At 35.4% G+C, this 16,467-nt stretch overlaps 2 protein-coding genes across 2 annotated transcripts in view; one reads left to right on the forward strand and one right to left on the reverse strand.

The window, feature by feature from the left end:
• The window catches only part of LOC136802338 (DNA mismatch repair protein Msh3-like), a 214,101-nt gene that overhangs the window by 53,246 nt on the left and 144,388 nt on the right, over positions 1-16,467 (forward strand). The window lies entirely within an intron of this gene.
• Positions 13,099-16,467, reverse strand: part of LOC136802270 (dynein axonemal heavy chain 8-like) — a 30,738-nt gene continuing 27,369 nt past the window's right edge. The window contains exons 29-33 of the mRNA XM_067058983.1: positions 16,052-16,168; positions 15,374-15,589; positions 14,982-15,056; positions 14,504-14,590; positions 13,099-13,401 (exon numbers count right to left, since the gene is read on the reverse strand). Of these exons, the coding sequence (XP_066915084.1) occupies positions 13,099-13,401; positions 14,504-14,590; positions 14,982-15,056; positions 15,374-15,589; positions 16,052-16,168 (798 nt within the window). The remainder of the gene's footprint in view (positions 13,402-14,503; positions 14,591-14,981; positions 15,057-15,373; positions 15,590-16,051; positions 16,169-16,467) is intronic.

The following is a 16,467-nucleotide window of genomic DNA, read 5'->3' on the forward strand; positions in this document are numbered from 1 at the left end:
AAACGAAAAGCAAAGTATGATATGAGTCATGGAAGAAGAACTAAAATGCAGTATTTGTTTGGACTTTGCTGTAAAGGCTGTCGAAACCAATTGTTGTCATCAAATTCAATGTTTACTTTGTGTCAATACCTTGGACATTTGTCCTAATTGCCGTGCAAATCTTTCTTTCAAAGCTTCCCACATCTTGAGAAGGATTATCGATAAATTACCAGCGGTCTGTCCAAATGAGGGATGCAATATTAACATAACACGTGGGGAATTAGAAAATCATAATTTGAAGTGTGAATTTCGTGTTTTTATATGCTGCAGCCCGAATTGTGAATTCCAAGGGAATTTTCAGAACATTGCTGGTCATATTGCAGCATTTCATACACTCGAGCTAGTACGTGAACAGAAGAAATTATTTGAAAATGATAACACATTTATTGATCGCATCAAAACAGTTGAAACAACACGTGGCAACGGTAATGCAAGACTTGGCGTGACTGGCAAATATTATTGTGGTGGACCATTGAATGGGAATTGTGTTTGCTGTGATGGTGAATGTGGTCTATCCAATGGTTGTAACTGTCTAGAATGTATGAAGTTAGATGTAAAAGTGCGACGTCTTCCACGAAATTGGTTTATTAATCGTTCTGGATATGCTTGTCGTAAAGGTACAACAGGGTTATTTTATTGTGGACGAAAAGTAGAAGAGCATTACGACTCTGATGGTTTCTGTGGCCCTACTAATGGTCCGAACTGTCATTCATGTACGAAAATCGATGAACAATATCAGACAAGGTATGAAGCTGTTTGGGATAATTAATTTGACAAAGTGGTGCTGTTTTATTTATCGATTTGGCATTATTATTCTTGTTTCTTGAATGTTTTATAATTGAAACTACTATCGATCTACAGTATGATGTAACAAAATTTTCAACTTTAAAACGGGTGTATTTCTTGGCGTGAAATCGACAATTGAATCTTTCTGTAATTCGAACGTAAACCAGCTTTGAAAGTCTTAAAAGGGGCTTTTTATGTACCCTTGGTCTTTGAGAATCAAATTGGATAACTCCCGGTTAACTAAGTAGAAGTAGAAGTTTGACATTTAAAGAATTTAATGGAACGTAATTATATTCCAATCATTTATTGCCGTATTTCCTTACATAATATTTCGGGTGCGGCGCTCTTTTCAAAATTCTAGAAACAACTTTGATGGATGCGTTACTGTGCTTATTCGAGGGCGGTTGAGGAAATTTGTCATTTATCCTATTTTTCGATTATTTCTAATTTATTTTTTATATCATCATATTTTATTTACATTTTCGAAGTTAAAGTAGGTTTTTTTGTATCCACGATTTAATTCAAATGTCCTTCAGTTATTCGAAGTGATTATCGATACACGTTCATTTGTTATTGTGATATTTTAAGTAAATTATTTTTTTTACGCCTTTGTTACTATTTTATTGGAAAATAGAGCTACACGTTTTTTTTTTTATAAGGAACCTTAACTTTGCTCTGAGCCTGGAGTTCCTTATTTTTACGGAGAATTTCAGTAATTTTAAGTAATAAGTTGGAGATTTGATATTTCACAGAAAAGTGCTATTAAGGGGTATTTCGGGTCCCATATTTTCTGTTTGCCTTGAAATTTAACAAACTTCTTAACCTAAGGTTGAACTACCAAAAAATGATGGTGTAAAAATGAACGTTATAGCATAAGTAGAAAAAAAGCTCAATTTTTGCAATCGCAAATTTAACCGCTAAAAATCGCGAATTTTTCAATCAAAAATACATTCAAATATAGCGCTTTTGATTCTCTAAAACAAGCAAAAAAAAATTCCATAATTGCCCCGCAGGGGCTTTTGTTGCTTCACGTAGCGGACTTGCTCGCCAGAAAAATATTCATGTTGTTTCTTCAGATTTTTTTCGTGATATTTTTTTAACTTTCGTGCATTTTACACAGAGCATTTGTGAAAGCGAGAAATCGAAAGTCCCGTTTGCACTGCCAGTCTACACAGCTTTAAAGGTTTCACAAACAACAAACAGCTCACAAGATTTTTGCTTGGTTAATATCAAACCTTATACGATTGTCAGAAATGGATGACATCTTCAATGTACAATGACAGTGTGTTTTACACACACAGTCTGACAGTGTCTGGACAGTTTTATACGCTGCTCTACCGAAACCCTACTGAACCCAGTACCCTATATGGATATTGCATGCGCCGAAAGTAATTTTTCAAAGAGTAATCCTTGCGCCAAAACGTGCCAAAAACTGGTACCAACATTGAGTTTCTTACAGAAGGTTTAGTGAGTGAGACATGCTAATGAGAATATACTATGACTAACATGAACTGATTAATTCTCGTGGACATTTGAAGCACAGTGTTACAGCAAAATAATGGTTGAGCATGGGGAGCAGCGAGCAGAAAAATGTAAACAGAAGCGGAACAAAAGCCGAAAAAACGATGGATTATGGAGTATTTGATGCTATTTTGTGAATAATTTTTTACGCCAATATTGAAGTTTTAGCAAACTTTGAAAATGATGTTTATGCCACTGTGCCAGAACGGTACTTCGATGTGTATGTACGCCGAAGATTTTCAGCCCTAGTTACCTGAATTCCAGACTGGGACAAAACATTTCAAGCTTCTAAGAAAAGCTTATTATTACACATGCTATTGGAGTAATTTCAATTTGAATTGTTTTGTCACATATTATGAACAGACTCTAACACTCTCTCTACTATTACCACCACTGCACACTGTACCGTGTTGATGTTAAACGTAGGAGCGTACTTTGCTCAAATCAAAACTGAACAAACTTTTTGGACCTACCCCGGTGGGGTAGAGGTCCTTTAAATTAACCGATGTCCGTCCGTTCGTTCGTTCGTCTGTTCGTTCGTCCGTCTGTTACCAGCTTTTCTCAGGATTGGCTCATTAGTTTTTTTTGATTTTTGGCACAATGATGCAAAATGGTAATGCCCAAAATGTGACGGAGCCCGATTTTCGAAAAAAAATTATTTCCGGCCGAAAATGCCGGAAATATGCCGGAAAAACCGGTTTTTTGGCATTTTCTCGAGATTTCATCATTAGTTTTTTCTGATTTTTTGCACAAAGATGCGTATTAGCAATGCCCAAAACTTGGCCGAGTCCGATTTTTGAGAAAAAATTTTTTCCGGTCGAAAATGCCGGAAATATGCCGGAAATCGCCATTTTTGCAGATTTTCATCGGACTTTTTCCTTATATTTCGTTGTCTTTTCACACAAAAACATTATTAATAGCAATGCCCACCATTAAGCATGGTTCAATCGTCAATAGAACTGAGTTTTGAAGCCGGAACTTTCTAAAAATCGCCGGTGCAGCCCATTTTTCGCCGGAAAAACGGATTTCTTGATTTTCTCGAGCTGTACTTTATATTTTTTTATGAAATTTTACACACTGATGCAAAATGATACTACCTAAAATGTGACGGAGCCCGATTTTGGAAAAAAAAATTTTCCGGCCGAAAATGCCGGAAATATGCCGGAAAAACAGGTTTTTTGACATTTTTCTCGAGATTTTTTTGTCATTAGTTTTTTCTGTTTTTTTTGCTCAAAGATGCGTATTAACAATGCCCAAATCATTGCCGAGTCCGATTTTTGAGAAAAAGATTTTTCCGGCCGAAAATGCCGGAAATATGCCGGAAATCGCCGTTTTCGCAGATTTGAATTGGGCTTTTTCCATACATTTCTTTGTTTTTCACTTAAAAAAATTATTGATAACAATGCCACCATCAAGCATGATTCAATTGTCAATAAAACTTTTGCAATTCTGCAACCGGAACTTTCTATTTCTTTTTTCCCTAAACCCCTCCCCCCCCATCAACAATCAATGATGACATTTAATGCATTTTCGCTAAGCGCTATATTTTCTTAATGATTGGTTTTCTCCTTATTGCTATCTAAGTTTCATCATCAGGTAGGTCCATTCAGCATGTTGCTTGTTGACTTTTTAGAACCAGACGTCCAATAAAATACAAACACAATGTTGTACCCACCTGTGAAGTGAAAAGTTTTTAACCATGTTGACGGTGGTTACAACGGGACACGGTGTCTGAAATAACAGTCATTTCGTTGAAGAATCTCCGCTTTCTTGCTTGCCAGGGAAGTGGAAGTGGATTACAGCGGTAGAAAAAAATTGTGTACAGTGGCGGATTACCGTAGGACGGGGTGAATCGGATAAATTTGGAAGGTTTTGGGCAAATTGCCTCTTCCCGACGAGACCTACCACCTAATTATACCGCAGAACTTGACGAGTGGGGTCTAATTCGCGAGTTTAGAAAATTTCACTTTCAAAAGTTTCTTCTACGAGGAACAATCTTCAATCGAATACAAGAAAATCGAGTCACTCGTTTCGGGGTGAAGTGGATAGAATTTGACGGGGCGCCATTCGGAACATAAACAAACACTCTCTATATTTTGTGGTGGAGCAATACCATATTTCAAAAATTACGTTTTGCCGAAGTTATAATTTGAATTCATGCAATTCTCACAAAGTAATTATTCATTAGATGGAGCGTCATAAAAATGTAATACCTAAGGGATATATATTTGGGTAGTACGTTTAGTATCATTGATAATAAAATTTTGATTAGTGTGCGCTATGAAAAGTGTTGGTTGAATGCACGATAGAAAGTGCAATGTAAGAAAATGAAACGTCTCTGAAAGGTCTGACTACATTAGCTAAATCCAAGTTTGTTTTTTATCTAACGCTTACGTTTCGTTTCAGAGAAAATGAAAAGGGAGAAGTAAATAAATGATTAAAAAAAGAAGAGCATTAGAGAAACTGGAAAACTTACGAAAATATCAAATTTTCATCGAAGCATCGACCGATAGAGTCAACAAACACATGGTCGTTAGTTATATTGTCGTTATATTCCGCGGTTACGATAAATAGCATTGAATTTAAAAGCAGAAATATATCATACCCAGCAGGTGCGTATTTCTTTTAATCCCAGAAGAGTCTAGCATACCCACACCTCTGTTTCATATTCACAGGCTAGGTTAGGTTAATACGTAGGCACTTTAGGCCGATTTTCGAACTTTTAACTACCCCTGTCAAACTTGGTTCATTGGAAAGCTCTATCTTTTCTCGTTTCAACGAGGGGTCACTGACCTCTGTAACATTTATAGAAAAAAAGTTATTGGATTTTTTGTGAAGCTAATTGGAGCAAAAATTAGCGGATTTTTACTGCAAGGAGCCTTCCAAAAAGTGGGCAAAAAACAGGCATTTTTTAAGTCAAAAAAACTTAATTTTGAGCAAGTTTTGTCTATAACCCATGTTCAGGTGAACACCTTTTCGATTTTTTTCTTTCAGTTGATCTTTGATCGTCATGCTACAGGTTGAAAAATTTTTTTTGTTGAAACTTCACTTTTTCACAGAATTAATACCACTTTTATACAGGGAGGTAACGTGAAAACGAAAAAATCCGGGGGTAAAAAGTAACAAAAATCGCAATTAAAATTCAGGATTTCGATATTGAATGTCCATTTTGATTTATTTTGGTGCTAAAAATGATGTCTCGTGATGCTGAATAAAAAAATTTACAAATTTTCAAAATTTTGGCTTAAAAATTAAGAAATTTCAATTTTAGGCCATCTGATGACGTCATAAAACCGTTTTTTTGTAATAACTCTTGATACACTTTGATTTCAAAGCTAAAATTTTGCACACTGAAAGGTATTGTGGTAAACTAGATTTCGAAAAAAAAATTTTTGAAAAAATTGATGACGTCAGCATTTTATTGCAAAAATTCGATTTTTGCTTATTCCTGCTGACGTCAGCAGAAAAAATCGAAATTTTTGATTTGTAAAGTTTCTGTACCTGAATATCTTTCAGTGTGGCAAATTTCATTGCCTAAAGTGGTTTCAGTCAACAAGTATTGAAGATTTTAGATTCGATGACGTCATAAATGGCAGCTGACGTCATTAATCCGTTTTTTTGCAATAACTCTTGAAATATTTTGATTGCAAAGCTAAAATTTTGCACACTGAAAGGTATCGTGGTGAACAAGAGTTTGAAAAAAAAATTTTTGAAAAAATTGATGATGTCAGCATTTTATTGCAAAAATTCGATTTTTGCTTATTCCTGCTGACGTCAGTGAAAAATATTCAAAATTCTGATTTTTAAATTTTTGGTACATGGATATCTTCCAGTGTGGCAAATTTTATTCTCGAAGTGGTTCCAATCAACAGATATTGAAGATTTTAGATTTTTGCAAAAAATTAGATTTTTGCTTATTTTTACTGAGGTAAGCGAAAAAATTGAATTCAAAATTTACTGAAAGATACAGTATACTATATCTTTCCATGTGCCAAATTTTATTGTCTGAATTCGTCCCAGACAACAGAAATTTAAAATTTAAAATTGGATGATATCAGAAAAACGCACTAAAATAAAAAAGATGGAGTTGAAGAAAATGTTGAAAACTATCATAAAGAATGTTTTTTTGCAATTCTCATCAAATAAAGGGTCTTCAAAAAAAATCTAAAAAACCAAATGAAACACAATATTTTACTGAAAATGACACAGTCAATTTTATTCTTGTAATGAATAACAATTTATTAGACATGTTCACAGATGATAAAAGCTTGTTAAGAAATTGCATGCAAATGATAATCATTTTAACACAAAAATAATTGTATTTTAACAAAATATTGGTTTTTAGCTTCATATTAAGGAAATAAAATCTTAGATTTACAAGTTGATATCATTCTAAGACTCATTTGAGTAAGACAGTGCTAAAATATCTCGAGATTGTCTACTAAGGGACCCATTGAAATATGGCAATGAATTTGGGAGATATCGCAATGCTGTACACCTTAGTTTCATATGAAAAATTTCCTTGTCATCAATATTTTATACCACCATACAATATACCATTCACAAATAAAAAGTTACTTAAATGGGTCTCATCCTTTACAGATTTGGATTTCCAGTGCATAACATGTTACTTTAGTATTCATGATAATATACCAAATTGTCAACCTCGAAATTGTCACATTTAGTTATTCCTAAATATTTACAACACTTTCCAGCAATCTTTTTTGTGAAATTTGTGTCTTCATAAACGAAACTCCATGACATTTGTATCATTGATATTAAATCACACCTTGGAACACTAGAGTTCCTTGGTCCAATTATTGCAAGAATGTTTGTGTTTGTTTGTTTGTATTTTCATTATTTTCATTGTGCAACATTATCATTACATCATTGTCAGCAAGTTACGTTGTATTGTCAGCTTTAGAGGTTGTCCAACTTTGTTGAATTTGTAATCCTGGCACCTGAATGTGAAAGGAAAAAAAATCAAAATTTCATAATGGGAAATAATCTCTTTTAAAGGAATCAATGCCAAATGTGTGGTCATTCGCTAAAATCTCCTGAGAAAAAAAGACTCCAAGGTGTGAGACTCTGCTTGATGGTTAGGGCTATGTTTTCCATGCATATATACTGAACCATTGAAGAAGTTTACAGGAGAGTACAAAAAATACAAAAAGAGTCACGAGAGCCTACAAGAAGGACCATGGGGAACGTACAAAGGTACACGGAGAACGTACAATAAGGTACACGGGGAACGTACAATAAGCGGACAAGCTGGAGTTATTACAAGCCCCAATTTGATTTGGTTGGTCGTTAACCTGTAGTAAAACAATTTTGTTACTTTTTCTAAAGAACGTGTCATCTCTTTTACTTTTAATGATCCAATTAGTGAAGTATCTTATAAAAACTCCAGAAAATCCCACAATAAGGTACACGGGGAACTTGCAATAAGGTACACAGGGAACGTACATAAGGTACACGGGGAGCGTACAATAAGGTACACGTGGAACGTACAATAAGGTACACGTGGAACGTACAATAAGGTACACGGGGAACGTACAATAAGGTACATGGGGAAATTGCAATAAGGTACACAGGGAAATTGCAATAAGGTACACAGGGAAATTGCAATAAGGTACACGGGGAACGTACAATAAGGTACACGGGGAACGTACAATAAGGTACACGGGGAACGTACAAAAAGGTACACGGGAACATACAATAAGGTACACGGGAGCATACAATAAGGTACACGGGAGCATACAATAAGGTACACGGGAGCATACATAAGGTATATACACAGGGAAATTGCAATAAGGTACACGAGGTACGTGTACGTACAATAAGGTACACGGGGAAATTGCAATAAGGTACACGGGGAACGTACAATAAGGTACACGAGGAACGTACAATAAGGTACACGGGAAATTGCAATGAGGTACACAGGGAACATACAATAAGGTACACGGGAACGTACAATAAGGTACATGGGGAGTGTACAAAAAGGCACCGGGAACACACAAAAAGGACCTATCAAGGGCATACAAAAGGTACACAGGAATGTACAAAAAGGTACACAGGGAGCATATATACAAAAGTTACATGGGGAACATACAAAAAGGTACACAGGCGACAGGACAGGGATATTTTAACATATCTAGTTTAAATTCTTTAGCATCAGACATCAAGACAAGGCTAAATATATGGGCCACAAATAAAAGTGCAAGCTTTTCCAAGTTTTGATCATTATTATCTAGACAATATACATGAAATCAGAGAGAAATTTATGCTTACCTGCTTCTCTTCTACTCATTTCAAAATAGGCATAGATATTTCCATGTTTTTCAGCTTCTTTCTCCACCCCTCTTCTTCTCCTTTCTTGATCCGGAATCTCAAAAAACCCGTGCAAAATCGAAAGTGATTTTGGGACGGGGGTCATGTTGGAAATTTGAAAATCACAATATTGAATTTTGGCATGGTCTCTAATACACTGGATATAAAGTGTTTATAGTTTTTGGAAAGTTAAGTTTTTTCTTTATAATACTTAAGGTGTGCTATATTTAAAAATTGAGTTTACAAAAAGTTATGATTAAAAAAGATTTTCAAAGCTCTGTAGAATTTTACTGGGGAAAATAATAATTTCAGCACACACGAGAGAAACTCAGGCAGTCATCTGAGCTTTACACACAATCATTTGTTTTATGAAAGGCTGGTAAAAACCCCTGCCATATTTTGATAGAAGAATGTATACTATTTTTTGAAAAATCCAAAACCCCGTCTTTATAAAGAAACGATTCCCCGCTAAATTTTCGCGACAACTTTTAGTCACGTGACTGAAGTGCCTATTAATAGAAAATACGCCCGAATACATATCCCGTTGTTTTACGGACGTTATAAAAGAACGTTGTTTTGACGTTTGGCGTCCATAGAATACCCCTGTCTCAAGTATCCACTGGACTTCTACTAATGCCCCATGAAAAGCTAACTTTTTCCAGTTTCGCAGCGATACTGGGCGTGATATAGCTGAGCCGATAAAAAGAGTATATTTTTGTTTTTCCGTTATTTCAGGTGGTACTGAACAATCTTAGATACTTGAGAGAGGGAGAAGATTATCAATAACACTCTGGTTAACTCTAAGATTTGTCGACAAAATGATAACAGAAAACGTATGATACACCCCTGTATCAGTGACCCGGTCACATATCCCGTCTCGATGGAAACCGGTGAAAAAATTACAAAGAATGACCTAACTCTAACACGTTCACTGTCAAGCCATTTTCAGAATTTGACTTCATTGAATTTCATCGAAAGTTTGACTTTCGGAGGCTCCGGTGGCCTTGGTTCTGCTTTAAATGCGTACAGATTGCATACCGATCGACACAGAATTTAAGGAAGATTCCAAAAATACAAAAACGAAGCAAGCAAAAGTATTTGTATCAAAGGTTATGGCCCTTGGAGAACTGTCGGTATTTTGACACCTCTACGGCAACAAGGTCAACTCGGTCAAAATTGAAAAAAAATTATTAATGAATTCTAGGAATAATGCTTAAAAGTGAATTTTACCGTACTCCAGCGAGAATTAAGAGATTACAAATACAGACCCGGTGTGTGTGACGTTTTACTTGTTTCATAACTTCTCCGATGGTCGATTTCAAAATTTCACTGAGTTACTGCGACAGGGGTATTACGGTGGCACTTAAAGAATTCAGAACCAGCGTGGAATCGCCATGAACACAAAGACAGGAGACAGTATTAATTCTATATGGTATTCAATGCTCAGATGCACAGTATACTCGTAGTTGGCAGCAAACTTTTTAAGCTCTTATTTGGAAAATATGTACTTTTTATTCTTTTCTTAGCGAAAGAAAATACTTTATAATTATATAATATATTTGCACCCCTGTCTCAGAGTCAGAGATGATTTAAGTCAGAGATGCGAGACCTCCGAGAGAATGAACAGCATATGAACGAACGGGAAATTATGTCTTGCTTCATACTGTACCATGTCTCATTATCAAGCCTTTAGAAATAATCCCTTTCGTCAAGGACATTTCCTAGGAAGGACGAGAGATCGAGGCGTCCATTTCTTTAACAAACGTTCTTATCCTGTTGTAAAGTGTTTGTAGCCTTACCCTTCCCACTATCTTCTTCTGGAAAATAATATACAAAGACATTGTATTCACATGAACAACAATGGACAATGAGTGACTATTAACATTTGAACATTTATTCCTAGCTACTCTGCACACTAACAAGCCTCTTGGGATAGTGTGGCAGTAGTAATTAAAAATGACATGATGACGGCATTTGATATTTTTTAATTATTCGATAATTAACTCCTTTCCATTTCTCGGTTCCGTATCACTTAACAACGCCTTCAACTTGGGGCGCAAATGGGCGATTCGCGTTTTAACGCGAACAATTTTCCGCCCTAACTTTAGAATGAAAATACGAAGAATAGACATTGTTTTTCGTTTAGTGAACCAAAGATTGTGTACAACTGGCTTTCGTAGAACACAATGCCAAAGGAATCTCCAATCATGGTCGCTTCATTATTTCTTATTCGGCATTTCAAAAAAGGGTCCTAAAATCAGAAGGTTTTCTTCTTCAATTTCCGAAGAACATGTTCCAAATCTTCGAAGCCATATTTTTCCGATAGCTTGATCGATCAGTGAACGGGATCTGAAAACAGAATGGAAAAAGACATCGTCAGTGAAGTATGAGAGGCGATTAAACAAATTATCCGATTCACCCCGGGTATCCGATTCACCCCGTTCTACGGTAGATGATGTTTTAATATTTTCATGGTGACCAATTTTTGCTGAAGGCCCCTTTTCAGATTTTCTTAGGATTTTATTTTATGGTCTTTTGTAAATAAGAACAAAGGCTGTGAAATCCGGCAAATTTAATCCCTTAAAATTAATACCTTTATTAAAATTATCTGATTCAACTGCCAATTTTGAGAGCAACTATCAAATTTATATCTTTAGTAACCATAAAGAAATTTTATTCAAGCTAACTGAAAACTTTTTGCAGAAACACGTATAAACATTGTTAAAGTTTTTCAGATAATTTTCAGTAACCTTTGATACAAATAGATTATATCAACAGTATGCCACCAGTCCAAAGTTACTTACTTTTTAAATTTCAAATCAAATGAATGAAATTGTATTCAATTTCATTTTGGAATTCACCTTTAATCTGCATTATGTATTCTTTATGGGAGGGAAGCACTTTCAGTTTCACAGTACACATTCTTATGTTTGGGTTTTCAAAAGATTTTTATCTGGTGATTGAAGAAAATCAACTTTGATATCATTCTAGGTCCTAACATGTTGCGAAACCTGTACAGTAATGGTTTTAATTCAGGTCACTTTGCATCAAAAAGTGTAGATTTAACATGTTTTTTTTTTGGATTAACACTATCGTTATGTATGGATCTTATTGAGGAAATTTTAACCGCATCGGCTCGTGTTTCTTAACTTTAAACAGCTCTAGTAACATTGAGCACTTTCTATGAAGACTCATTTCACCAATTTATAGTCTGATTATGATTCCCTTGCTCTCTTCATGGCTAAGTTCCTCTGGGCTAATATCTGCTATCAGCGGGGCATTCATAGCGACAGCTACTTGCTAGTTATATTTGACTATAAAAGGTTACAGGCATTCTTGTTTCCACTGCCAATTACATCTGGACAGACTTTAGAACAAGCAGACTTTAAGTATTGATTAAATTCTCGGGAATGTGCTTTTTGGATTTTTTTTGCGGATTTAATTCCGCGAAATGGTGGAAAGCTTTTCCCTTAAAGAAATATGTAAATTATATATTTAAAATGATTTATTTTTGAATGTCAATTTATAAACAACAATATAATTTGATTTGGTGTGAAAGAATTGAAAATATCACATTATAACATTTCAGTCAACTTAATGGGACTCTAAAACCAATTAAAAACGCCATCACTCCGTAATTTTTTTTTGATTTCAAAAGTGTGTGTATACCCTAAAAGTGCCAAATAAATCGGGGGATCTCATATTCATTCAGCTTCACCTAATGGATTAAACGTGGACGAATGAAAAATTTGGAAAACGATAAAAAAACTGTGCTCAAAATTCAAATTTTCGTCATAATGTGAATTCTTTTTTGGAATACCCATTAAATTTTCAAATATATTTTCATTTCAAATGCGTCTACAAGGTTGGAGATTTCTCTCTAGCCCGTCGGGCTTGATGCTAAATGAATGTGCACACTAAAAAGCAGCTTGGAGAAAGTAGAGAAATTGATATACGTAATGAAACATAATTTCATCAATGGAAAATATATTATGACAAACTTTTGGTTAAAAATATCTTTTATACAACTTCGAAAAACAAAATTCGAAAAATACTAAAAAATATAAATCTTTTTTCAAACACTCTATTAGAAAAATATTTCTTAAAATAACACTTTTAACTTTATACAATACAAACACTTCAAAAATATACAGGGAAGAAATTTAATATTATAAAATTATCCCATACCAAACTATTCATTGTAAGAACTAAGTATTTTGCCAGGTCCAGATAAATGCTAAAAATTGTTTGAGAAAGCCAGGCTTTTTCCTTTCTCTTAGCGCTAATTTATAAAAATTAATCTTGTAAAGAAAAATCAAAAATTAAATATCTTACGACAAACCAACAAACACTTCTTTCTTGCAGAAATATTATCTCAAACTTCTTTTTTGAAAACATTATACTGTAACGCATTAAAAAAATTTAAAATGGTCTTAATGTACACGAGACTCCACGTAGAGCCCATCTAGACGGGTTGACATCTTTTTGGTCAACGTCCAGGCTAAACACAACACGTGACTTGTTTGAACATGTCATGTAACATGGACACGAAAATGATGCTGCGTTGTGCGAGGATTTAGGGACCAGTTGCAAATGTAGGACAGGAAGTTGACAATTTTCAACTCTGGGTGGGTAATCAGCGAGTTCATTCGTTGCTTTTTCCCACATTGTTCCCCAAAGTGAAATTCCGTAAATGAAAATACCATCTGGTGGTGGATCTCGAAGCTAGGGTAGAAAAATAATATCCTTTATATTTTACCTGCATAATTCATTATTTCGATGAGGATTCCGAAGTCAATTATACAAGCGTAACAAGAATAAATTTAAGGATAAAGCTACCAAAAATGGTGGAGGTTTTCAAATAAATACTGATAATATTCCAATTTTCTATATCCAGGAGTCAAGGCGTATCGAATTAGTTTTTAATTTTTTCATCATGGAAGACAATAAAGTATCAGTTTTATTTCCTTACTAGAGACAAGGATCTTACTGGATACGGTCCTTTTAAGAAGTGAGATGACTGTCCAAACCATCGAGTATTAGTACAGTAAAACCTCTAATTAACGGACAGTCTAAAAGGCGGACACCTCTGATTAGCGGACAATTTCATTTTCCCCGGCTGTTTCCTAGTCAAATCCTCATAAAAAAGTTTCTAAAAGGCGGACACTCAATTAGCGGACCCTCTGATTAGCGGACAAATTTTATCGCACGAAATGGCCAAAACCCCTATTTTAGCTCTCCAATTAGCGGACATCATATCAAACGGGTCACAGACGTCCAAAATCGAAAAGAAAATTTTAGATATTTTTATTTCAAGCACTTGTTAGTCTTATTATTCAAATTATTTCTACAAATTTCCAGTTTTCCCTTAACCCATTCAACGAATTAGGTGGGCCAAAGAAATCATAAATCACTGGTACTTCAAGTCCGCACCCACCACCTCGATTTAACCTCTTGCCAGTCACTAACTCGAGCTCTGATTCCAGTTCTTCTATGGCCTAGTGTCTGCAGATAAGTACTTTAGACCCCAATTTTGTATTTTCGACACCCTGGGATGGCCTAATTTCAAAATTGGAGCTCCGAGATCAAAAGTTTCTAAAAGGCGGACACTTCTAATTAGCGGACACTAACCCCTTTCCCCGATGGTGTCCGCTAATTAGAGGTTCCACTGTATTTGAGAATGAGTGTATTTTACTTAAGTTGTTGAAAATAACCTGTGTGAGGCATCGAGATTAGGGTGTTTTAAAGGCTGTGAAAAAGTAATACTTAACGAACAGCAAAAAAATAAATTTGAAATCCAACTGCAAAAAAAAGCAAGAGAACTCACATGTTCCTTATCGCGGCTGGTGAGTTCAGTGCGCAAGACAAGTTTTTCACCACGTGACATTCGTGTACCGTGTATTTGAACACTCTCCTGTAAAATAAAGGAATACGTAATCAATTCATGATATTTATGACGTAATGTTTCATACGGAAGCACCAAGAAAAAGACCGGGTATCAGGTACTAATTTCAGACTGGACAAACGCCCGGGCTATTTTAGGTGCTTTCGTATAAAAACCATTCTAGAAAGCCTTCTCCGGAGGGGACAGTTAGTTTTACATTTGTCTAGATCCAAAGTGACTGAGGACGATGGTATATTGATGCTTTTTTACAGTCCTAGATTTTACGGGTCAATGGCATTATCAAATAGACGTGATATTCAAAAGTGTGTCGAGGGAGAGAGGCGATAAACCCGTAACTAAGAGTTTTTGGTGGCTTTATATACGTTACACTTAAAACGTATAAGATATTTTAACAGTTTACCTGCATGATGACAGAAATGAGACGTGAAGGATTGTAAAATGCTCCTAACCAATAACCTGGCATCTTTTCTTTACCCTGTAATGGAACGAAAAGTCAAAGTTGAAAAATTTGTGAGTTCATTTTACAGCAGAAGAAGTTTTTCTGTGAAAGACCGAATTCGGTCAATCATTCCATACATTTGAAGTAAAAGTTGGAATATTATCAGAGATTGCTTGTTATTTATTCCGTAGTAACGTGGTATTTTCTTTATTTAAGATAAATTTTCAAACAACAGCCATTTACGACACTGGACAGCTTTCCCACTCTACAACTGTCCGCTTTAAGCCAAGTTTCAATCATTTCAATTCTTTCCATATAAAGAACGGGAAGAACGGGAAAGAGGTTTTACTCACCAGCACTAGAATTTTCTCAATGTGCGAACAACGATTCTGGAAATCATAAATCCAATTAAGTAGATTCCAGTCTCTTGGAGGTGCACATGGTCCAGCGTTTTGATACCATAACTGCGGAATTTGACCTCTGTACAAATCACAAGCAACCGCAATCCTTTGTTGAGTAACACTGCAAGAGGTCTTGGAGCGAGTCTGGTTCATAAATGCATCTATCTCCTATGAAATAATAATGCGGTATAAAATTATACGATTGTCTGACCAGAACTATATAAGTCTTTTCGCAGTGTGCAATAAGTCTTGGTTTTCTTGTCAATTTCTTTCAACAAATGTTTTTATTCTAGCATTTCATATACCATTGAATACCGGCTGATAAATCAATGCGAGTCAGTAGATGTAAGTTTGCAGTAAAATTACGGCAAATTTTCAAGAAAAAAAAGTTTTTGGGACAATTTTTCAAGGAGGATACTTGTTAGAAGCTTCATTTTTGGTACAAATAGAAAATCTATAAAGTCCCTGTCAAAATAACTATTTGAGAGCTCTGGAAAACTGCCACTTTTGATGCTGGGTGAGTTGGCAGTTCGAAACAATTCACCTGTTGTTTCACAGTGTAACGAATGACAGGTAGCCCTAATACCTAACTTCAGGGTAGAACTTTTTGAACAAAACAGATTCACTTACTTCAAGAGATGAGCGAATAACGTAATGCAAACAACAGATTTGATCAGCTTCATCTAACAGCCACATATTGAAGGCGTTGACCCCACCCGTTTTCCGAATACGCTCTGATACAAAGTCCTGAAAATTAAGGCGTGAAAGAACGTTAATCTGACAGCAAAATAACTAAGCTCTTATTTTTAAGGGACTGTCGAACGTGAAGGAACAGATAGAAAAAGTCGATATTTTATATTAAACCAAGTAAACTATAACATAGAAAGGAGCAGATATTGGAACCGGGAACGCCAGGCGCTGGTGCTCTGACCACTCCCCAAAAATAGGGTATTAAGCAGAATGCAACCAGGTGTCTGTTAGAGATTAAAACAGCATAGGCACGGCGTAAATCCGTAACTGGCAATTTTCGGGCCCTAGATGAGTAT

The sequence above is a fragment of the Clytia hemisphaerica genome, unplaced genomic scaffold (assembly GCF_902728285.1).
Source record: "Clytia hemisphaerica strain Z4C2 unplaced genomic scaffold, Clytia hemisphaerica genome assembly, whole genome shotgun sequence".
Taxonomy (NCBI): Eukaryota; Metazoa; Cnidaria; class Hydrozoa; order Leptothecata; family Clytiidae; genus Clytia; species Clytia hemisphaerica.